General features: G+C 39.4%; 1 protein-coding gene across 1 annotated transcript in view; it reads left to right on the top strand.

The window, feature by feature from the left end:
- Positions 1–211: 211 nt before the first annotated feature.
- The window catches only part of CSPP1 (centrosome and spindle pole associated protein 1), a 47,130-nt gene continuing 23,230 nt past the window's right edge, over positions 212–24,111 (top strand). Inside the window, exons 1-12 of the mRNA XM_065751900.1 lie at positions 212–274; positions 7,277–7,380; positions 8,214–8,310; positions 10,178–10,278; positions 13,195–13,275; positions 15,108–15,209; positions 16,050–16,489; positions 18,242–18,343; positions 18,865–18,947; positions 20,399–20,492; positions 21,268–21,325; positions 23,451–23,623. Coding sequence (XP_065607972.1) covers positions 7,279–7,380; positions 8,214–8,310; positions 10,178–10,278; positions 13,195–13,275; positions 15,108–15,209; positions 16,050–16,489; positions 18,242–18,343; positions 18,865–18,947; positions 20,399–20,492; positions 21,268–21,325; positions 23,451–23,623 — 1,433 coding nt within the window. The 5' untranslated portion in view covers positions 212–274; positions 7,277–7,278. The remainder of the gene's footprint in view (positions 275–7,276; positions 7,381–8,213; positions 8,311–10,177; positions 10,279–13,194; positions 13,276–15,107; positions 15,210–16,049; positions 16,490–18,241; positions 18,344–18,864; positions 18,948–20,398; positions 20,493–21,267; positions 21,326–23,450; positions 23,624–24,111) is intronic.

Here is a 24,111-nt window from a genome sequence, read left to right as displayed (position 1 = left end):
CGCGGGGAGTGCGGAACGGGAGCGCGGGGTCTGGCCGGGGCTCGGCCTTCCCTGTAGGGGCGGTGGGATCCGCTTGTTGCGCGGCCGTTGCCTGACAACGGAACGGCGCTGCTATGAGGGGGCCGGGCCTGCCGCTCCGCCCCGCCCCGCCCCGCCATAGGAGGCAGAGGGGAGCTAGAGCCGCGAGAGGGCTTCAGTGTTGGAAAAATTAATCTGACCCTGAAGGCTTCCTGAAATCGACTTGTTTTTGGGCCGGAGAACGCGGTTTGGAAACGTAGGTGAACTCTTTGGGTGAGAGGAAATGAGTTACAGAGCTTGCTGGCTTGGTGCTTTGATGGATGGTTGCCTTCGCAGTTAGGAAAAATCATGTTTTAGTTAAGGTTTCTTAATTGTGAGTAGTGCCTGTAAGTGCAATTGCTGAATGTGACACGTAGGAGCTTCTCGAAGCACTTCATTCCTCTGCCACCCTTGCTGCTGTTTGTATGGAAGGGAACTGCCATCTGTCAGCTTTTCTGGATATTAAGAATTATGATAGCTCTGAATACAACGTCTGATTACACGTGCTGATTTTAGATCCTGTGTCCTGCTTCTTAGAAGAAATACAAGGGGAAGGGAAAGGGTAAAAGGGAATGCACCGAATGTTCCCTTAGGTAGCAGTGCTCAGATCAGTACACTGCTTCCAATATACCACATGTACAAACAGGTGGCTCAAGTGTCTTGGAAACAGAGGCATGCATTATTAACTGTGTTAGGGTGTAGACTCAGTGTCTGTATCTCTGGTGTTCAGGTGTGGCTTTTTCTCTTGAATGTATGCTTTCCATTGACTGCTATATATGTGACTAAGGGAAGTCTATCTGGCTTTGCAATTTTTCAGAGTTGCTTTTATGAAAAATTCCATGTTAAAAGTGATAGGTTATGAAAAAAAAAAAGCATTCTTGAAAGTTAAAATATATGAAATGTGCTTTTTTCCGACAGTGGCTGAACAAATAGTTTGGTTTCCATCTGAATGATACAGTGCCTTGGGCATGTAAATACAAGTTTTAAGATAGGGCTAAAGGAAGAACTGACAGGGATTTGCTGTCAAAGATATATGTGCTTCTAATAGTATTTACAAAATACTGTTTTCTGAATACGTGGCAGATCTGCTGTTTGCACCTTGTTATTTTGGAGACCTGTGACTTACTGTTAGATTTTCTAGCATTTACCACATGGTCTTCTTCTGCTCTGTGCATAGCTGCTTGCTGAGCAATGTCTCTAAGCTTGGTTTGGAACCTGCTGCTATCACTAGAGATGATTGCAAGGGTCTGGTAATTCACACCGTTCATTCTGACACATTGCTAAACCAACAGCGCTGTGTTTTGTTTAGGATTGAGATGTTTTATGGTGGCAGGTAAACTTGTGCAGATGTATATTATGCCATTTTCACTTGTCTCATAAGGCTTGCACCCCTCCATGCAGGAATTTTCCCTGCAGGTGGTGCCACACTGTACTGATGACACCAATTTTTAAGTTGTTTACTGTGACAGATTGTTTTATCCACTCAGAAAAGGCTTTTTGTTATTCTTACATAACTTAATAGGCTCAGTGAAACTCGTAGGTGCCTGGAACCTTGCTCTCTTATCTTTGATCTGTTATCACTGTGCAAAAGTAATGAGATTAAAGATTTAGGGCTGATCAGCTGGGGAATTTATTTTTGGAATTGACTGTCCTGTGCTATCACTAGGAGTTGCAAAGAGGACGTCCCAGTTCTGTCTCCTTTGTAACAATGCAGAGTTCATGTTTTGAATGCAAGAGGGCAGTAGTGTGAGACACGAAGGTTCCAGTAGAGATGTATTTTAAGTTCAAGTAATTGCACATTAACTTATTTACCTGCTGCAATTTTGACATTACTCCTCTTGATCTTAATTTTCATAGTAAGCATTAATCATATTCTCCCTGAACACTGTGTTACATTTTCCTATTCAATACCTTATTCTGCTGGGCTTTGTATATGTATGCATTATTCATGGTTCTTTTTTCTTTTATCTTTTGTTCTTCCTGAAATTACTTAATATATAACATATAATATTATATAATATAGTGGATTTATTGTTTACTTAATATAATCTGTAAAAAGATATTGAATTAGCCTTAATAAAACTGCTGTACAGTCTGTGCTTAGAATCTGGATATGATGGGATTGCTGAAAGCCTTCACAAGCAATCTCATTGCTGAAGTTACAGGGTTAGAATCTGAGAGGCTTAAGAATCTTGATTTCCTTCTTGCTTATAAGTTCATAAGTTCATAAGGTTGGAAAGGACCTATAAGATCATCTAGTCCAACCATCCTCCTATCACTATCTCTACCCAACTACTAAATCAAATCCCTTAGCACCTCATCTAAACGCTTCTTGAACAGCGCTAGGGACGGTGCCTCAACCACCTCCCTAGGCAGGCCATTACAGTGCCTCACCACTCTTTCAGAAAAAAAATGTTTCCTCAGGTCTAATCTAAATCTTCCCCGGCGCAACTTGTGGCCATTCCCTCTCGTCCTGTCGTAATTTATCAGGGAGAAGAGGCCCACCCCCTCCTCACCACAACCCCCCTTCAGGAAGTGGTAGAGTGCAATAAGGTCTCCTCTGAGCCTCCTCTTCTCCAGACTAAACAATCCCAGCTCCCTCAGCCGCTCCTCATAAGACTTGTGCTCCAGACCCCTCACCAGTTTTGTTGCCCTTCTCTGAACACGCTCCAGGGCCTCAATGTCCTTCTTGTAGTGAGGGGCCCAAAACTGAACACGGTACTCGAGGTGCGGCCGTACCAGAGCCGAGTACAGGGGGATGATCACCTCCCTGCTCCTGCTGGCTACACTATTTCTAATACAGGCCAGGATGCTGTTGGCCTTCTTGGCCACCTGGGCACACTGCTGGCTCATGTTGAGCCGAGCATCAACCAACACCCCCAGGTCCTTTTCCTCTCTACATTCTTCAAGCCATTCTGCCCCAAGCCTATAGCATTGCATGGGGTTATTGTGGCCAAAGTGCAGGACCCGGCACTTGGTCTTATTGAACCTCATCCCAATTGAGCTCAGCCCAGCTGTTCAGCCTATCCAAATCCCTCTGAAGGGCCTCCCTATCCTCAGGCAGTTTGACACATCCTCCCAACTTGGTGTCATCTGCAAACTTACTGAGGGTACACTCAATTCCCTCGTCTAGGTCATCCATAAAGATATTAAACAAGATGGGCCCCAAAACTGACACTTGAGGGACACCACTCGTAACAGGACGCCAGCTGGACTTAACTCCATTAACCACTACCCTCTGGGCACGGCCCTCCAGCCAGTTCTCCACCCAGAGAAGAGTGAACCTGTCCACACCACGGGCTGCCAGTTTCCTTAGGAGAATACTGTGGGAGACCGTGTCGAAGGCCTTGCTGAAGTCCAGGTAGACTACATCAACAGCCTTTCCCTCATCTACCTGTCTGGTCACCCAGTCATAGAAGGAGATGAGGTTGGACAAGCACGACCTGCCCCTGGTGAACCCGTGCTGGCTGGGTCTGATCCCTTTATTGCCATGCATGTGTCGTGTGATTTCCCTCAAGATCATCTGTTCCATAACTTTCTCTGATACCGAGGTCAGGCTGACAGGCCTGTAGTTCCCCGGGTCTTCCTTATGGCCTTTCTTGTAGATGGGAGTCACATCGGCAAGCCTCCAATCTTGTGGGACCTCTCCAGATAACCAGGAATTCTGATAGATGGCAGAAAGTGGCTCAGCAGTCACCTCTGCTAGCTCCCTCAGCACCCTTGGGTGGATCCCATCTGGCCCCATGGACTTGTGGCAGTTCAGATGGAGGAGTAGATCTCTGACCGTCTCTGCTTGGATCACGGGGGGTGCATTATGCGCTCCGTCCAGGACTTCCAGGTCAGGGCAAGTACCGTGTGGACAACTGTTCTGTCTATTAAAGACAGATGTGAAGAAGGCATTGAGAACCTCAGCCTTTTCCTTATAATCTGTGGTTACATTCCCTGCCTCGTTGAGTAAAGGAGGGAAATTTTCCTTAGTTTTTCCTCTTGCTGTTAATATATTTGTAAAAGGGTTTCCTGTTCTCCTTTACAGCAGTAGCCAGTCTAAGTTCAAGCTGGGCTTTAGCATTTCTAATTTTCTGCCTGCAGATCTTGGCCAGTTCTCTGTAGTCACCCCAAGTAGCCTGACCCATCTTCCAGAGGACATAGACTCTCTTTTTCTCTCGGAGTCTCAACAAAAGATCCCGGTTCATCCACACTGGTCTTTTTCTCCTTCGGCTTGACTTACGGGACTCCGGGACTGCCTGCTCCTGTGCCTTTAAGATTTCCATCTTGAGGAGCATCCAGGCTTCCTAGACCCCTTTACCCCTCAGGAGCAAGTCCCAAGGGACCCTTGCAACAAGTGTCCTGAACAGGTCAAAGTCTGCCCTCCGGAAGTCCAAGGTAATAGTTTTGCTAGTCACCCTCTTGACGTCACCCAGAATAGCAAACTCCACCATTTCATGGTCACTCTGGCCAAGACAATCTCCTACCTTCACATCCCCTACTAGTCCTTCCCTGTTAGTGAAAAGTAGGTCAAGCAAGGCATCTCCCCTGGTAGGCTCTTGCACCAGCTGTGTCAGGAAGCAATCATCCACACATTCTAGAAATCTCAAGGACTGCTTCCTCTGCGCAGTATTGTATTTCCAACATATATCAGGGAAGTTGAAGTCCCCCATGAGAACGAGTGCTGGCCATCGTGCAACATCTACGAGTTGTTTATAGAACACCTCGTCTATTTCTTCATCCTGACTAGGTGGTCTATAACAGACCCCCACCACGATGTCACTCCTAAAGACTATCCCCCTGATCCTTATCCATAGACACTCTACTTTGTCATTTCCAACCACTAGCTCTTCAACATCAAAACACTCTCTGATATAGAGAGCTATGCCACCACCCTTTCTTCCCTGTCTATCCCTTCTGAAGAGCTTGTAGCCATCAATCCCAGTATTCCAGTCATGGGAGAGGTCCCACCATGTTTCTGTAATAGCCACAAGGTCATAGTTAGCCTGCCTCACAATGGCTTCAAGCTCTTCTTGTTTATTGCCCATGCTGCGTGCATTGGTATAGATGCACTTCAGCTGAGATATCTGCCTCGTCCCTTTCTCCAGCACAGCCTCCTTAGGCTCTTTACTGGTGAGCCCTGTTTTATCCCCTTCCCCCGTCACAGCTAGTTTAAAGCTCTCTCAGTGAGTCCAGCTAGCTCCTGTGCTAGGATTCGTTTCCCCCTTTGGGATAGGTGCGTCCCATCAACAGATAACAGGCCAGGAGCCGAGTAAACTGTCCCATGGTCAAAAAACCCAAAGTGTCTATCCCTACACCAACCTCTCAGCCAGTTATTCATCACTTGTGTTTTCCTAGCCCATTCTGTGTCCTTCACCGCCCTAGAAGGTATGGAAGCAAACACCACTTGTGCTCCCACCCCTTGAACTAATTGCCCTAATCCCCTGAAATCTCTTTTCATAGTTCGCAGACTTCTCTGAGATATTTCATTGCAGTCTGCCTGAACTACGAGTAATGGGTAGTAGTCGGTGGGGCGTATCAAGTCCGGGAGTCTTCTAGTAATGTCCCTGATCCGAGCCCCAGGGAGACAGCACACTTCCCTGCGGTTTGGGTCTGGTCTGCAAATGGGGCCCTCAGTTCCCTTTAGAAGGGAGCCACCCACTACGATCACCTTCCTTTCTTTCTTAGTAGCAGCAGTCTCAATGCACGGAGGTGACTGCCTTGGCATTGGTGACCTCCTGCGGGAATCTTCCTGCACTTCACCCCTTATCACCTCTTCAACATCCAATGCTGCATATCTATTGCTTAGGGGTATCTGGGGACACTGGGGAGGCAGAGGGGGAGATTGCCCACGGTACCGAGCAGGGACTCTCTGCCAGCTCTCCCTATCCCTCAGATATCCCCCTTCTGCCCTACGGGGACAGGTCAGGGAGTCCACCACCAACTGCAGGGGAACTCCCTGGTGCCTTTCACTCTGGCACTCTAGGGAGTTACTCCACCAGTCAATCTCCCGCTCGCAGTCCCTGATGGCCCTCAGTCTCTCAACCTCCTCCTTCAATTCAACCACCATGTTAAGCAGATCTTCCACCTGCTCACACCTTGCACAGGAGAACTGCTTAGCACCCTCATCTAGTAGTAGCAGGCTCTGGCACTCCTTGCAACCAGAGACCTGTGTAGCCACGCTTCTAGGCAGACCTTCTGTCTGGGTCACCACAGCCTTCTTAAGGCAAGCCCTCTGTCTTGTAGAGACCATGGCACAAAAAAAAATAAAAACAAAGAAATGAAAAAAATTGAAAGTAAATAAATAAATAATAGTTTATAATAATATATATAGATAGATATGAATTGTAATGTGATACTTCGCTGCCCTCCCTGAGCCCTTCAGGGATATACCCCTTCAGCCCTATTCAGCTGAGGGGTGTGGGCGAGGGCGCTGAAACCCTGGCAACGCCTGTGCCTCGTTAACGCCTGTGCCTCGTTAACGCTTCGTTAACCTCTCGCGAGAACAGCCGTTGGGACTGCCTGCTCTCACTCGGTTCCCGAGAGACTGGAACCTCCCGAAAACCCGCCCTGTACCTCAATCAGCCACTGCAGCTCCGGCTGTGCCGACTTCAAAGCAGTTGATCACGAGGACTTGCTTCATTCTTCCTGTAGGAGTAGAATATAATATAGGGATTTTTTTAATCTGTAGGCATGGTTTCATGTGACTTTCTCCAGTGGAGTTGGTGGAAATGCTGAGATTAGAATGAGTGGGCTTGTATGCACTGACTTTTCCTTTCTTCCCTCCATGGTTATGCAGTATGCAGCTTTTCAGCATTTCTAGTTCTGGTAAGATTACTCAAACCAATTATGTGAAACCTGAGGATGTGCCCAACTTCTGTACCATTCCTTTGTCACTAATTTAATTCACCTTAATTTGTATTATGAAGTTATCTAGCAGGTGTACAATAAGTCACATCATTGTGGTGCTAACGTTCCAGCTCTGAAGGGCTCTCAGCTGCTTAGACAAGATGCACAGCTAATGGAGGAGGCAGCCTCCTGTTCCTGCATGTCTGGTTAAAAGGCAGTGCTGCTTGGTGTCCATGGTGGTTGACGTTCCTGTTCCTTCTGCCAATTTATTGATACAAAATGTAACAGGACACTGTCCAACTTGTATCGGTTTTATGGCACTTTGTTTTCTTTTTCTCTCTATTCTGACACAAATGTTTTTTTGGTTTTTTTTCCTACAACTTAGAAATGATGGCAGAAGATTTAGAAAAATTTATTGAAGATCAGAAGGCCAAGTTGGCACAAGATAAGGCAGAGCTTGAGAAAGATCCACCTTACATGGAGATAAGGGTAAGCTTAAAATAGCTTCTCTGAATTTAAACACGTTTCTGGGATCTCTCTTAACGCTTGCTTTTACTGTGCTCTTAACTGTGTATGTTGTTAAAGCACGTATATATATTAATGATTTATCTAGTCAAATCCATTTCTCTATAAATACTGTATGTAGGTAGATCTTTTTATAAATCTGGTTGCCACTAGGCATACACAGTAACATTTGTATTTTCCAATTAAGGAATGGCTCTCTGCCCACTCCAAGGCAGTGGGTGGTAGGATGAGGATGGAAGGGAAAAAAAAAACAACAACAACAAAAAAAAGTAGCCTCAACATTTCTGATAAGGAAACTACAAAATAGAAAAGGTCAATTACTCAGTCCCAAAGTTAGCTCTTATGGAGTTGTTGAGCTGTCTGCGTTTTTGCATCCTCTGCAACAAAACTAAGTTAAAGAGGAGGAGAGTGTTTCCAGCCTATAATAAAGTCTGTAGGTGTAAGGTGAAAGTGTAGTTACAGGGGTCAGGTATTTTCATCTTGCCCTGTAATACCTTGAAGTTCTTTTATGGTTTCAGGCAGAGCGCTGTGCATCAGTTCAGCTCCCACAGAAAACAGAGCTGATAGACATAAGCTATGAAACCATGTGGAAGTATAATTGGACTGGCTTATGACATGAAACTTACTGAACTAATTCCTGTGTTGTAGAGGAGAAGCTGTTTTTCTGATAATATCAGTGAAATTTGGAAGCTGTTTTCTGTTCTAAAACTTTACTTTCAGTGACATTAATGATGTTGTTGGGGTATTTCTTTCTGATGATGCAAAGTAATATTTTTTTTTGTTGTTTTTTTTTTCAGAATAAGGAATTGGAGAATATTTCTGAGACTAGCAAAAAGTTAATCTCCATGTCTAAAGAAAATATACCTCCAAACAGCCAACAGAACTGTCCCTTAGGTATAGTATATATTTTTGCATCTTCTGTGTTTAAGTAGTACTTGATTACCTTTGAGAATTTCTGGAAAGCAATTACCTTTTGGATTTTTAATTGAAAGATGACCATTATAATTGTTGTGCATCCCAATTCTTTATTCTTTCAAATATCTTGGTGCTGTGTGGATGTTTTTTGTAATTTTTTTTTTCTTCTGGGATTTGAGTAAGGAATATATGAAAGCCCCCCCTTTTTTTTTCCCAGAAGTAGCATTACTTAAAAAAAAAAAAAAAAAAGCAAGATGAATAATTGCTCCTTAGTCTTCAGTAAATGATCAATGTTTTCCTGTTATTTGAGGTGCATGGAGCAAAAGCTTTGGAGGTTCATCTTTTATCTGAACTGCCAGCTTGCTGCTGAAGGGCGTTTTCTCTGTGCTTTGTGCCAGGGAAGTAAGAATGCCTTTTCTTTTGGCCTCACAGCTTAAGTCGCTCACTCTGACCTGACTGAAACAAACACAATTAAAGTCATTCTTCTTGCAAATGCCAAGCATCTATTAAACTTCTAGGCATAAAGTACTAAATGGACTTTGCTGCTTTTATGATAAAAGATGTTATAATGCAGTCATACATTATACAGGAGAGAACAAGTACTTAGTTAAGAGTTCTTCCAAGACCAGAGAAATGGGTAGATTTGTGAATGTATTGTGACTGGCTTTTTTAATCACAGTTGTGTTATTTATTTTTTTCTTCCTATATATATCATTCCATTTTCTTTCTTTTTTCTCTGTGTCTTTTGTGATTTTGGATGTGTGATAGTGTTCTTTTCTCTGTTTTATTCTGTGCTGCACCACCCTTCTCTCCTTGTCATACCTTCTCCTTTCTGTAGGCACTGCTGCTTAGTTACAATTGTAGCTCAGATATGTCCTGACAACTTCAGAACTTTTTTCTGCCCCCTACTGGTTGGTAGGCAATCCTTTTCTTCCATGTGTAGACTCCTAGGTTTTGTACCTCATTTATTTCCATATTCTGGTTTAATTCTGCAGCATTCAGCTGTCCTTTTTATTTTAAAGAAGTGGAAACGCTTTCAGGGAAACAACAGGCAATTAAAAAAAAAGTTGCTATCTTTTTTGTGTGTGTTTTCAGGAATTCAATAGGTGTCTGTGGGAAGTGATGGAAATCTCAGTAGAGGTAGTCTCCTGGGGCAGAGCATATTTCTTACGAAATAGATAAAATGTATTCTGGGAACAACAACCAACTTGCACAGTGTTGTATTTTAAGAATGCAGTTGTTACAAGACTAGATAGTTATTCTAGAAATGAACTAAATATATGTTTTGAGTCTGTTAAATAAAAAAGTAGTATAGCACACTGAAGTGGAAAGAAAAAGGGAGTACGGATATCATAAGGTCTGACTCCTTCCAGATATATGTAAACCAACATGGACTTCATGTGTTTCGTGCTAAATGAGCAGTTTCCTGCTTTCTAGTTATTAAATATGTTTTATCTTATGTGGTTAGCAGTTCTTAAAATATCACTCATTTGTAGAGTAAGATGAAAGAAGAGAAATGTTTGTTAAAAGAAACAGTTCAAAACCTAGGTATTGTAGGTAGTTGGTACTCTCTTTTAATTAATTTGCTCTTTTATTCTGATGGGGAGAGAAAAACACCAGGACTAGAGGAAAACTGATATCCCCCAAACAATTTCTCTAGCATGCTTTCCATCCAACTAGTCACACAGAGAAAATGGTTTTTAATTTCAGTTCCTTTGTGCTTGCTGGTTGCATTGCCCGTTTTGTTTTGCCATCTGATTCAAATGGAGATGTATATTTTGCAGTATGTCCTTTGTGTTGATTCCAAATGGTAGAATAATAATATTTATCAGAGTTAAACTTTCAGGTGACTATGGCTGGAGTTTACCTCTTGGAGAAGAATATGAACGAAAAAAGCATAAATTAAAAGAGGAACTTCGACAAGATTATAGGCGGTATCTTTCTCAGGTAATTGTTCTTGTCTGCTTCTCTGAGTTTAATGAGTCTTTTACAGTGAGACAGTCTTTCTAATTCAATAAAATAGAATAAGATTTGTGGAAAGTTTGTGATAAGAAAGCATTTGTTATGAATGATGGCTGGTTTCAAAGACCTTTAAAATGAAAGTAATTTCAGAAAGTTGCCACTAGGAAGAGTTGTGTGTTTTAGAAGCCTGAAAAGCAATTTAGATGTTAGGTCTCGTTGCCATGAGACTCCGTGTCACATACTGTGTTTTGTTCTCAATTCCATTATTTGTCTCTTCTTTCTTATTACTTAAGAATTTAAAATATCACATGCTACTAAAATATCCTTAAGTACTTACGTATTCTACTCTCTGTAATTCCACTAACTAGTGTGACTCCATTTCCTGGTCTCTTTTTAGTTCAGAGAGAAAAGAAGTTCCATGGACTGCTTGGCAGGATTTATTATCTGCAACAGTAATAATTTTTAATAGAAACAGGATGTGTGAAATGTCATGATCTTGGTTATGTTCTGTATCCCTTCTTAACGTATCAGAACACTCTCTAACAAAAAAATCAGGAAGCAATTAATCTCCATTTGAAATGCCAATCAGTGCCTTTAGTTCTTAAAATGGAATAAAGGATTGGCTTTGAGAAAATAATCAGTTCTTGCAAAGTCAAATATTTTTGAATAAAAGGCATTTTTTGAATAGTATTTTTTCCCTGATTTTAGGGTATTTCGCAGGCAAAAAGAAAGGTAGGGTGCCTGCAATATCTTTATTTTTTTCCTTCTTCAATTAGTAGCTTTTTGCTTTGGTTGAAAGCTTCATGCTCTTTGGATTAGAAAAGAAATCATTACTTTTTTTGTGCTTTGTGTATTTGTTTGTGCTGTAGTGATTAGTTGTGATTAACTGCATTGCTTGTATTGTGCAGAATGATTGCTTAGTTATCCTTTTCCATTATTATGATTTATAAACATCTGCTGATTTCTCTTTTCCTTTGCATTTGCTATTGTTGCTGCCTAATGCTGACTGTACAGAAGTTTGGTTACTTTAGTAGACATTTGCTTCAAGGCACACATGAGATTGATGTTAAGCATGTATATCTGAACTCATAATAGAGATGGAATAAAATAGTGAGCTCTTAAATATTGTAAATGCTACAGGATTACAGTGAAATCTCATCAGTGGTACTTTAGAAAGCACTGGAGCCAGTTAGCAGCATGTGGTTCAGAATGCAAGAGTGAAGTATCTTGAGAAGCACATCTTTACAAGCTGCCTTCAGTTGGAGTAACTCTGTTATATATCATTATGCCACCATGCATATTAATTATTAACTTTCACATCTTTAATGTTGTGTATTCAGGTTTTTCAGATTAAGCAACTTCAGTAAAGGACCAGAAGGTAGCATGGTAGAAAATCAATGGCTGTTCTTTCCTGGATTATGGATAACTTGCATGTGAAACAAAGTAACTGTGTTAAGCATGCACAGGGTTTCCTGAATAACAACAGCAATAGCAGGATTAACATGCTTCTTAACCTCTACTTTGAAATGATGTGTATATAATTGCTTCTTGTTTAATCTGAAACTTCAGAAATGAGAATATTGTGTAAAAACTTAATCAGTTTTATAATTCCCACATAAGCACCTGAATAATAATACTAAAACTCAAATGTTCCCAACTGAATTACATTTTTTACAAAGTTAGATGTACAAGTTTTTTGAGCATGATATCTCTTCCTCTGGCTTTATGAATTTAATATAAAAAACTTTTTTTTTTCCTAGGAAAAATAGCTTCGTTCTCCATATTAATATAGTTGGCGTTTGAATATTTGCCTGCTGCTTAAATCTCTTAAATCTTTTATTGCGTAGTTGTGGAATGTAAGTCATAATGACATGGTTTTGTACTGGAGCTGACAGAGCTCTTATCTATTTACACTAAGCTTTTAAGCTAAATTATAAGACAGATAGTAGAAGGAAGCTTCCATTCTAATAAAATACTTTTATTTATAATAATAGTATTTTATATAATAGTATTTATAATAATAGTATTAATTCCCCTCATGAGCCCAAACCATGGAAATAGATGAACTTTTATAATAAGTGCATTCAGATTTGTAGCACATCATTTGATTGAGAATGGTCTGAAGATGCTTTTGGTAAAAAAAAAAAAAAAAAAAGTGATGTGTGAAGAGACTACTAGACCTTGAGACTCAAACTGTGTTCCAGTATTGCTTGGTGTTTGGCTGGAAGGGCTGATGTTTTGGCTAGCTCTACAGCCCAGTTCCCACACTATGACCCTGGAAGCTGGGCTCTAAACAATGCCATGGTGTTTTCAGCTGGAAGCTCATGGAGAAAGTGAGCGACTTTCCATAAGAAGTGACAAGACTTGGCAGTGGGCTGTTATCAGGAAATGTTGGTGATTGCTGTTGCAGGAAATAGTACTGATATGAAGAGTGGTGACTAGCATTAGCATGGATTTCATCTGTTAAAATAAGAGAGACCAACGTTTTCTCTAGTTGGAAAAATTAATTTTTAATTTGAAGTAGAGCAATGGCTTGGAAAAATTCTCTAGTGCTTATAATTTTGCAGATGTATTCAGTATTTTTTTATTTTTTCATGTCTATTTTACAATGTGCAGGGATTAAATAGTCCTTGAAATAGTGTAAGGAAAAGTGCAATGAGCACTTTCAAACATAAGCTTAAAGCTTGGAATTAACAAAGCCCTTCACTTTCCATACTCCTTGACTTCACCTCATCTGTTCTGAGAAAATCCTACATCTTCAGTGCGTGATGGCTATCATCAGTTTTTGTTTCATTAAACTGCTCAGATACATTTCAGTAACTACCAATTCCTAGCAGCTGTTTAGCAAGTAAGATTGGGTACTTAAATTATAGTGAATTGTTTTCTTTTTTGTTATTGTAGAAAAATTACCTGACTACAGGTGAAGTAGATCCATATACTCAGGGATTATCTCTTCCTATTGATGAGAGAAGGTCTGCCAAGGTGGGTGCCTGGAGGAAATGAAATGGTTATAACTTGAAAATGAACCCAGGTGTCTTAACTGTTATGCAGAAATTGTTTCTGTATACATCTGTAGAGCACTTGAGGTGTATAAAAGCTCTCCTGCTTGTGCTTTTTCTTGTCCAGCAGTGCGTACTGATCAAATAAAAGGCATTGTTTTTTCTTCTACTTGTGTGTGTTTTTCAATGTTTTTACTCTTCTTATTCCAGTCTGGGGATAAGATATTTTAAAATATTTGTTTGAAGTGGTTTCTATGGTGATATCACTTCTTATCTGAACAAAAAGTGTACTTTCTGCTGTACATGACTTGTTTTGATTTCTTTTGCTATACACTTTCCTCTCTGTACGCTGCCTGCTTCTTGTCATGATTATTATTACTATTTTAAACAGATAAATCCAAGAATCTAAAATAAAAGCTGATCTGATACTTCACTGATTGCCCACTGTCAGTACAGGAGTTTTCCCACTTTCTTTTTTTTTTTCTTTGAGGGAACATATAGAAGGTATTTGATGAAATACATTCTCCCTCTACATTTAACCCTTTTCAATCTCTGAGACTTCTTGTTTTGTTTTCATACGTTGGAGAAATGTATCAGGTCAGTCTCTGTTGTTGGATGTTGGTGGAGGTTGGACAGGGAGATGCAACACCTACATATGGATTTTATTAACCTCTGAGCCATTGTTCTGAGGCATGGTATCATTCTGTGAAAGCCTAAATCTCTCTTATAGGGGTCACTTGTCTCTTTCTGTCCTTGCTCAGTTTTATGCTTTATATTACCCCTTGCTTTCTTGTGCTTTCTTATAAATTGATCCATGACACTGAATTGGCAGAAATATTGCCATTTATTAAATATTTTTTGCTGACTCGGTGATCACTACTTATTTGTAAGGATCAGTGAAACCCTGCTCCACATGCAAGGGAAGAAGTTGGAGGATGACTAGGGTTGTGGCATTTTTAGCTCTGTAGATGCATAGTATTTAAACCTGTGTTGTTTTAGAATTGCATTCTTGCTCTGTGTTTGTTGCTATGCAGTCACTGTAATCTGGCACATGACTTCTATGGAATGTGTTGCTCCTCTCCTTGCTACGCTTATTCAGTCTTTCTGCCTTCTTTTGTCCTGACAGTAGTGTTTGGGCATATGAGGAGCCACATGAGACCTCAAACAAATGAAAACCATTATGAAAAAGCCCAAAATATCAAAATATATTAGTGGAAAAACAAAGGGAGGCAGTGAGAGTGAAATGCCTGGGGAAGGGGAAGTGTGTAATTGTGCCAGATTAAGTTAGCTTCAAGTTCTTGGGAACAGTGAAAGATATTTTTGATTAATTCTGTCAAAAATAAAGATATCTGAACTTGGGGCTTGTTTGTTTTTTGTTACAGCTGTTTGACATTCAGTTGAGATTTTGTATAGAAATGTGTTGTATTCTCTTTATCTGTTATGTACTGCTACTGTAGAAACTAAAAGCTACCATAAGGTGTCCTGCTGTGCCCTGCTAAATAGTCAGCCTCCAGGCAGATAATGCTTCGAGAGTAACTTTAACATTTTTGTTTTCTGTACTACAAAAAATGTGCAGTCACCCAGCATACTGATGTTTCTGCTGGGTGTTTTAGTAGCTTTTAACCTGTTAAGGATGATGTTAGTTTCTCAGCTGAGGAGAATACCCCTCTGGCCGCTTTCATAGCTGTCTGTAGTTTTTGTAGGCATTATGGTGCCTGCAAAAGCATCTACTATTTCTTGGATAAGGTGAAGAGATTAAGTTAAAAGCTACTGCTCAAAATGCAAAATTGATTCATTTCTCAATGTCTGTTTCAGGAGAAACTACGTCTTGAAAGAAACAGAGACTACAATCAGTATCTCAGGGATAAAGAAGAATGGAATGAAAAGCTAAGGAAATTAGCAAAGAAAAGCACAGAGGTAATTCACTTTTACCAAAGCTGATAGAAAAGAGAACATAAATGATCTCGTTTGTTATTCATCCTTGACTAAAGCATGTGAAGTAAGTCAAAAGAAGCAAAGAATGTTTTCTAATTAGGCCACATTTTCATGGATGTGTCTATTGACTCCTAATTTTGAGCCATTTGTCACAGTATACTTCTTGATTGTTACTTCTGTCATGTCTGTCTGGTAGGAGCATGCTTTCATTCTTCTGTGTCTCTGAAACGGGTCTCCACATCATTCTTGGTGGTAGAAGTGATGGCTAAAGAAGCTGTCTCATTGGACAAAATATTGAGCACCATGCAGTGCTCCTCTTCTTTTCCTCAGTCCATGTTCAGTCTAGGAGAAAGCAAGACAGGTGCTAGCTGTCCAGTATATGATGCTGTGCAATTGTGATCCAAATAATATCTTTACTCTCGAATATGGACTAAGCATGAATGTGATAGATCTTGGATTCTGAGCTGAAGCCTTTTTTTAATGTGTTGTTGTGTTTCAGTGCCAGTCTCGCTTTTAGAGGTTCTTAGGTAATGAATTTGCCACCTATTTAGCTATGAATTTGCCACCATTGCCTTATCCACCTGGCAATTTCAAACAGCTACCCAAATTTTCTTTGTGTGAACCCTGGAGAGAAAGGAATCAGACTTAATACATTTGTGTTCCCTGTTTCCCTCTTAATTACTCAAAAATCTCAGATGAAAGGCCTGTGAAGATATAGCTGTTCTTTTTCTCAGTCAGTGTTTGAATGAAATCTTGCTTTTGTATTCCTTGAATATGATTTGCTTATATTCAAATTTTTTAACATATTTTCCCATTAAACAGCATCAGATGGACAGGAATAAAAAACCTGTTAGCAGGCTGCAGCCTGAATTACATACAGAAGTAGTGTCGTACAGTACAGCTGCAGAACCTCCCAGGAAAGATGCCTTTACTTCCACAGAAGATTATGAAGAGCTGCTAAATAAGCGACGGCTGGAGGAAGACAGGTACCACAGGCTGGATGATGAAACTGATTTAAAAAGTCGACAATTAAATAAAAGACTTGGTGAAGATTTGGATGTTCCCAATAGAAGACATCGGGGATTTGCAAGCCAATCTCTAATTCCTGCTAGGAGGTATCACAGACTTGATGAGGATCGTGGCTTTAATCGAAGATACTACAGAACAGACTATGATCCTGAGATAAGTGAAGAATTAGACCCTAGATTTAGATGTGAAAGTGCTTATGAGAGAAGACTTCCCCGGGTTTATTATTCTGAAAGGTATCTCTAACTCTATTTTTCTACTTTATTTCTGTAGTGCTTGTTGACAGCTATGGTTTCCTCTCAATGGAAGCTATAAAAGATTCACATGTGAAAACAGAGTTGTTTTGGACTTATTTTAGAAAATAATTTTGTCATTGTTTTTCAAAAATGTTTCAAAATTGAATGGATACCTAATAAATTCATGTATTAGGTGGCATTTTATATACAAACCAAGGGTACTGGTGAAGTTAGACAAGAAGTAGTAGACAAGAACTTTGGTACATACCACTGCATATTAGAAATGATGAAAATATATTTGAAACAGTCCTTATTTTTATAGTATGTCCTGCTGAATCGTTAAGTCTTTAAACATACATATAGTTGAGTTAAATCCCAATTATAGTAGCAGGTGCAAATCTCAGTACAACCTGCACAATCTGAAAAACATAAGGCATTTAAGGACTGCCCAAGTCAAACAAAAAAGAGGATTTTAGGTAAATCTTACAGGAGGGGAGTGAACATTATATACTATTTATTAGTAAATAATCCTTCCCGTGTTAACTGATAAATTCGGTTCAGTTACTTCTGATATAAATTATTAATCTTTCTTCTCTAGCTCATTCATTTAAAAGATGAAAAAAAAAAAAGCAAGTAAGCCTTACCAGTCATACAGGGTCAACAGTCTGGCAGCATTCAATTACTCCATTGCAAGAAGAAGTTACTTTCAAAAGCAAGATTGTGGTTTGAAAAAGTGCAAAACTTGAAACAGGCAATTGTCAATTCCTCTTTTTTCCTCTCCTTTATGTGAAGCCTGTGGCCAGAATCATTTCACTGCTGTTTCTTCAGTAAAGAAAACATAACTGTTTCATTTATTGAGGGAAATAATCACTTTTCTCTCTTTTTCCTGGAATTAACACTTTTAGAAATAACAGAAGGCAAATTCTAGCACTCTCAGTGCTGTTAAGTACTGCAGTTGTGTTTTGTTTTTAGTTGCTCGTGCTCTGATTTAATAATCTTTAGAGACATTGTTTACAGGGATAATATTGTAGATAGTACTGCAAATGAGTCACGGGGACAAAACAGTCCCTAAGATGGTTTGTCATCAGGTGCAATAGTGAAGAATAGGTTGTAAAAGGCTATAGGCTGTAGCTACAGCTAAGGTTGTATAAAGCTGAAATGACTGTTTCACTAGATTTGCCCAACAGCAGTGGTCCAAGCTCTGTTCTAAGCTTAATCCCTTGGGGTTAAGGGCAAGATGAGTTTTGGTCAGTGCAGTCCAAATGCCCAAGTGTGTGATCTTGCATCGCACTTGGGATCTTGTCTACAGTTGACACCAATGGTAAGAATGTGGCCGTGTCAGTATAAACAACAAAAAGTAATAAAACTTGTCAGAGAAGCTGGCTCTGCAGTGAAGAATTGTTTTTGCAAGGAAAATTGAATTCTACGTGGGAAAGTCTAGCTAGCATACAGTCAACCAGATGTTCAAGTAAGAAGAGATTCTGTGGGAGATGTGGTATCCCTTCAACTTGAAGGTTGCATGAAAGCAGACGTGGGAATTTGAATTCCAGACAAAGAGTTGCTCTGACAATGCTAGCAAAGTGAATTGTTCCTAAAAAAAAAAAAAAATAAATAAAAAATTGAAAAACAGTATTTTGAGAACCAGTTCTGTTATCCCACATGCAGTCAGGCTGAGGATCCATCTGCTGGACCTTCCATTTCAGACTGAATGTTTTTAGGCCCGCATGGCTGAGTATTTTCTATTTCTTTAAGGCCTGATCTGGATGGAATAGCAAGAGATCTACCTGCAGATTATGAAGATGAATTAAAGGAGAGATCTCATATGCAGCGGATCTCAAGAACTGGAAATTTTAGGTCTGGTATAAAATGTGTTTTGTGCTACAAAATCATGGTGAAAGGATATGCTTGTTTAAAATCCCTAATATGCTATCCAAAATGAGTGATACTTTTCTTGTCACTGACATATAGTAGGACAAGAACAATGCATTTTCTTTGAAAATAGCTTGCATGCCAGTTTTCTTTTTGAAACAACAGGTCACCTGCTCTCCAACTGAGGCTGAAGTTTTAATTTAATGATTAGAAAAATGCAGAATTGTTTTTTGATACTAGTTTAAAATTTTTGTTTTAGTTTTCTGGACTTGCAAAAGCAAGATGTGATCCAGGTGGATGAAGCAAAAGGAAAACTTGTAAAGACCTTCTTTAAACTCTTGACTGGCACCACTTTGTCAGTGCTGCTGAAGTGCTCAACTGAGTCAGTGTTTCTGTGATATTTGAAATTTGAATTCACCTAATGATGTAAATGCATCTGTCTTGTTTTACACAGACTGTAACTAAATTCTCAAGTCTGATCTTTCTGTCTTGTTTTTTTTTGCCAGAAATCAGGCACAGGTTAGTTCTTTAGCTAATGAACCTGCCAAGTCTGCTCCTGAAATGACATATGCTACAGGCCTTGTTCTTGGTATGTATAGAAACTTTAATGACATTATTAGCTTTTCTGTGCTTATCTCACTTCATAATTATTTTCCCTCGTACTGGTGTTTTTTTACATAGAGAAAACAAGAGTAGTAAAAAATAGTCCTTTTCTCACTTAACCTTGTAGAGCTTTCTAATTAATTTTGAGGGGGCCAGGTTTCTTCTTAGTTGTTATTGGGGTAAAGCCCAGATACATTCTTACATTTTTTTTCTTTAATGATATAGAGTACTGGAGAAACATTAACCTGTACATTTTCAAAGACACTTACAACCTGATACTCCAAAATGAATCCCAGAATTATGGGATCAGTGGTGTTCACAACTGCTGGCAAGAGCAGATGATTCTGATTATCTCTTGCTGCTGAAATGTAGGCATTATATTTATCAATTAACATTTTTATTGAGCTTTTTGGAGAGAAGTACTGCTGAAGAAATAGAAAATAAGGCAGGAGCCAGGAAATTGGTTCTTCAGATGCAAGCCTTTAAAGGCAGGCTATATTTGAGTTGGTGGCAAGATTGGATAATTTGTTGTTGCATATTTTGTCAGTGTTATTTTCTGTTTATTTTTATGTTTGAACATACCTGATCTTCAGTGCTGTGTGTGGCTGGGTAATTTTCTCAATGGTTTGAAAGCAGAGTTAAAATCATGCTGTCACTGTCAGCCTCTTCAGTCTGTTGGCAAGCAGTACTCACTGTACTCACCTGAGTGCATAAACATATGAGTTTATCTTCCTTGCAGAAGATTGTAACTAGATTGTATAAAAGTTGAAATGTTTGGAAATGGGAAGTGATTTCAGTCAGAAGTCACAAGCCATGAGGTTCTCCTTCATACTTTGGCCACTTTGCACTGGCAGCATGGTAATTGGAAGAAACTTCAGGCAGTCATGAATCATGTGGATATTTGTTTTCCTTCTTTCTTTCTCCTTTGCAGAACACTTCACTGGTCAGGTCTAGATCAGTGGTGATCTGGAGTTATGTTTTTTATTGTCATTTGTTTTGTATTTTATCATTAGTAGAAAGCTTCACACATGCATTGGAGAAATTAAATTTTTGAGATTCTTAAAATCCACGTGAGGTGTAATCACTGTTTTCCTTTTACATGCCTGCCAAGACTTCTCTAATTCCTAGTGGTCATAGAAACCATCTTATAAGTAAACCAGTATGGTTTTTTTTTCCCTGTGGGTTTGACTGTTTTTCATTTTAACTTTTGTTTTTATCTGGAGTGATGCTTCATAATTTAGGCCTGCCATAATGCATCTTCCTTAGTGGAGGAGTGTAAGAGGAAAAGAATAAAAAAGAATGTAAAATTGAAGTGACACTTCCTCAGTCGCTGTGCCACTGTTTCATGTTTTTGACTTGACTGGAATGCAGTGCATTTGCTCCATATGTCTGTGTATTTTGTGAAGGATTTACATACTGTGTGACCATTGCCATTAGGTGATCGGGACCTAGAACTTCTCCAAAGGAAAAAAGAGAAATACAGGCAAGAATTGATTGAGCAGATGGCTGAACAACAGCGAAACAAGAGACGGTAATGGGAAGTTACTTTCTTTTTAAAAGAGAACATCTGAATCTTAAAGGAATTTCATTAATTGAATTTGATAATTTTCTAGCTAGCTAAGTTAATTACATCTAATTAAGCTAGTGGGCATGAGAACTTTAGTTTTTAATAAATTCACCAACTTTCAGTGAAACTATAGAAAATTATTATTTAAAGAAAAAGATTTTTAGTTTCTTCAGGATAAGGAAGGTCTTGTTGGGGATTTATTTTTTGGTGGTAGAAGAGTGAGTTATTAACTTTGAAAAGTTGAAAATGAATATTAATTTCCCTCCAGTTTGGGAAAGTAACCTTTTACTTTCAAAGTTCTTGACTGTATGACATATGCAGGGGAATATAATACCAATTTCTTGCTTATGCATTAGTAGCTGCTTGCTGAGTAATAATAGAGATACACACAAACACACCATTAGGTCAAGGAAAGGATAATGAATTAAAAAGTTTCCTTTGACAGCTACACTGTGATTGAAAGTTACATATGCTGAACAAACGTGAGACTTGAAATTGCAATATCTTATTTATTAGTGTACTTCTGAATAACTTATTTGAATATGTTTATTAAGAACTTTTCCTGACTCCAGAAGAAATCAGGTAGAAGGATGTTACGGTGTAACAACTCTGTATTTTCAGAGCTATAGCAATTACAGAGTTGTGATGTCTGTGCTTTGAAAAAATTGAGTGTATTTGTTACTGCTTTCTGACTTGATTTTTTTCTTTCTTCTTTTTCTTTGTGTTAAAACAAAAACAGTGAGAAGGAACTTGAGCTCTCAGTTGCTGCTTCTGGAGCTCTAGACCCAGAAAAGAAGGTGAGGAATTTTTTTTTCTTCCCTACTTATGTGAACATTTTCCCCTTCTAATGTTATGTTTGGGAGCAAAAGCATTTTTATGTGGTTTCATAAAAACCAAGGTGTTTAATGTTGCTTTACTTGTAAGGCTTAATGCAGAGATGCTACTGCCTCTGGTTCCTTATTGAGGTAATTCTAGTAAGAATTTTGATTTTGTATTTGAGGCAGGAGACTGAAAATGCAACTGCATAAACAGCTAAGCAGAACCAAAATTCTTGCTTCTAAATGGGGGAGGTAAGGCACAGTCAAGTGTTCCAGCTGCATGTTCCTGGCCTCTGCTGAAAGCATCTGTGGCGTCAGTTACAGCTCTTCCCATGAACTGATTCAGTTTGCTTAGCTGGCAAAAAGTGGCTTTAGTTGGCTTAGAGCTAACCAGGGATTCAGGTAATGAAAAGGAGAGGGGTGGAGAATGTGGCTGGGAACAGTACAGGAAAAGAGGACAAACTGAGCAGAGGATGCTGCTGCTTTTGGCTGCAGCAAGCATTTCTGATCAAACCTGAGCAGCACACCATGGGAAGCACTCTGTATTCTGTGTGCATCTCAGTTAGAGACTGAGAAGTACTTGTATGAGCAAAATTACATCCAGAGTAAGTTCTGAACTTGTATAATGTTTTAAGACCATTAGTTTGGCTGAAAGCCTTCAGTTAAGTAGAGCTGCTGTATTCATTAAGCAACGCTCACTGTTAACTTAGAATTGCATCTTCAGAGATTCTAATGAGGTGGTTTTCATGATTATTTCCAGGTTGGTTAAATAGCAATGCCTGATAAGAGTAGTCTGTTGTGTTTACTGCTTGTTTAAAAAGAAAACAATCCTCAGGATAAACTGACTCTTTAATTAGCCCCAGAGCTGAAATCTGGGGGATGCTGGGAACGCTTGATGCTGTGCTTGTTAGTGAGAAAGTATGTTTCAAATCTGGTTCTCATGATCCAGATACCAGATTTGAAAAAAAATAAGTTAAAAGAAATGTGTCTTTAGATGGCTTTATAATTTTAAATCGCTGTTATCTGTATTCACAACTTGAAATTTGAAGTTAAATGTTAAATAAAAAAAAAATTAATGTATAGGAGATTTTGTGAATTCTAATCTTAATGCTGTAGTCCATGATTGGTGAGTACTAACTGCTTTGTGTATACTGTCTTGCAGCTAAGTGATGAGGAGGTAAACATTTAATATTTTGCTGAAATACCTTCCTGTTGTAGGACATTGTTTGCTGTTAGATACTTAATCTTTAGCTGGTGCTAATATTACTGTCTCTGCATGCATGGTAGCTGAAGCACCACAATGTTAGGACTGGTAAATTCAGAAACAATCTGCTTTTAGTTGTTCAGTGTATGGTGGGTTATTTGGTCTTCTATTATACTGATTTATTTAAACAAACGCTAAAATATTTATGCATAGCAGCTGGTGTAGGGGCTCTGTGGGTACAGTAGGATAGTTCTGAGACTAATCAACTTGCATGCCTTTGTTCTATTTGCACGTTGCCTTTGACTATTTTCTGAGGCTGCCAGTTGTCAATAAACATTTGATACTTTTGTTTTAAGAAGTAATATTTTGAAAAAATGTAGTTGTCCTGCTTGAAAAAAAATTGAATCTAAGGAACCTCAAAAACAATGACATTGCAAAGAAATGTTTATTGGAAAAAGTCTCTGTGTGTGTTTGGTTTGTCTTTATTCTTATAGATTATGAACTCTTAATTTTAGGGGGGGGGTTGGATTTTGTGAACTTTTCCCTTGGGTAATGTGAGAGTGCTGTCAGTGTAGGAATCTGGCAGCTGTAGTTAAGCTGTCCAACAGATTAGTAAGTAAATACTTTTTCCTGCATAATGACCAGGGTGATATAATTCCTGAAACCTGCTGTGGAGATTATTTCTTGAGTCTTTGATAAACATGTTAGATCTCCTTGTAGTGGTGGTAGATTTCCAGTAGCTCCCCAAGAAGGTTAAAAAAAATACAGTTACAGGAAATCTAAACTGGTAATTAGGAACTGGTGGAGTATTTAACACAACCTAAATGGAGGTTCAGAATATTCCATGTTGATAACATGTTAAATACCTTTCTTCTTCTACATTTTTTTTGTCTCCGTTAGCCAAATAGATTGAAGCAGTTTGGTTTGACAGCAAGAGCTTCTGAAGAGAAAGTACCACCTGAAAAGCCCAGGGTTGCTTTCCAAACTCCTGTGTCCATGCCTTCTGTCTCTCCAGGGAATGAAGACTGTCACAAAGGGCTAGCCAGTACTCTTGGGGAAATGGCAGCTCCCAGGTGCTTGCTTGTCATCTAGATTTTGCATGTTAAATAAGCTCAGTGTTCAGCATGTTACTGCTGCTTAGAAAGGCAGAGCTCAGCGGTGTTGTCAGTCCTTCTCCAAAGAACTAATGAAGATAGAAGTAATATTTTACAATTAACAAAAAAAAAGCTTAAAAGTAACTTTGTACTGGCATAACATTGTCATACGTAAGTTTTTCTTACAGTGGGTTATCCTAGAGTCACAGAATGGCTTGGATTGGAAGGGACCTCAAAGTCCATGTAGTTCCAGCCCCCAGGCTGTGGGCAGGATTGTAGTGCATCCAGGGGCCCATCCAATCTGGCCTTGAACACCTCTGGGGATGAGACATCCACAGCTGTGCTGTGCTGCTTGCTTTTTGGTCAGAGACCATTGCATGGCTTGTTTTATTTACTGTTGCTGAAATAACCTGCAAATTTCAGCAACTGAACCAGTTACAGAAGGTGAGCTTCCTTTAGGTTCCTTA

The sequence above is a fragment of the Cyrtonyx montezumae genome, unplaced genomic scaffold (genome assembly GCF_038088225.1).
Source record: "Cyrtonyx montezumae isolate F1298 unplaced genomic scaffold, pur_monq_1.0 scaffold_8, whole genome shotgun sequence".
NCBI classification, from domain to species: Eukaryota; Metazoa; Chordata; class Aves; order Galliformes; family Odontophoridae; genus Cyrtonyx; species Cyrtonyx montezumae.
The sequence above is the reverse complement of the archived record's forward strand: the minus strand, read 5'-3'. Positions and strand labels throughout refer to the sequence as shown.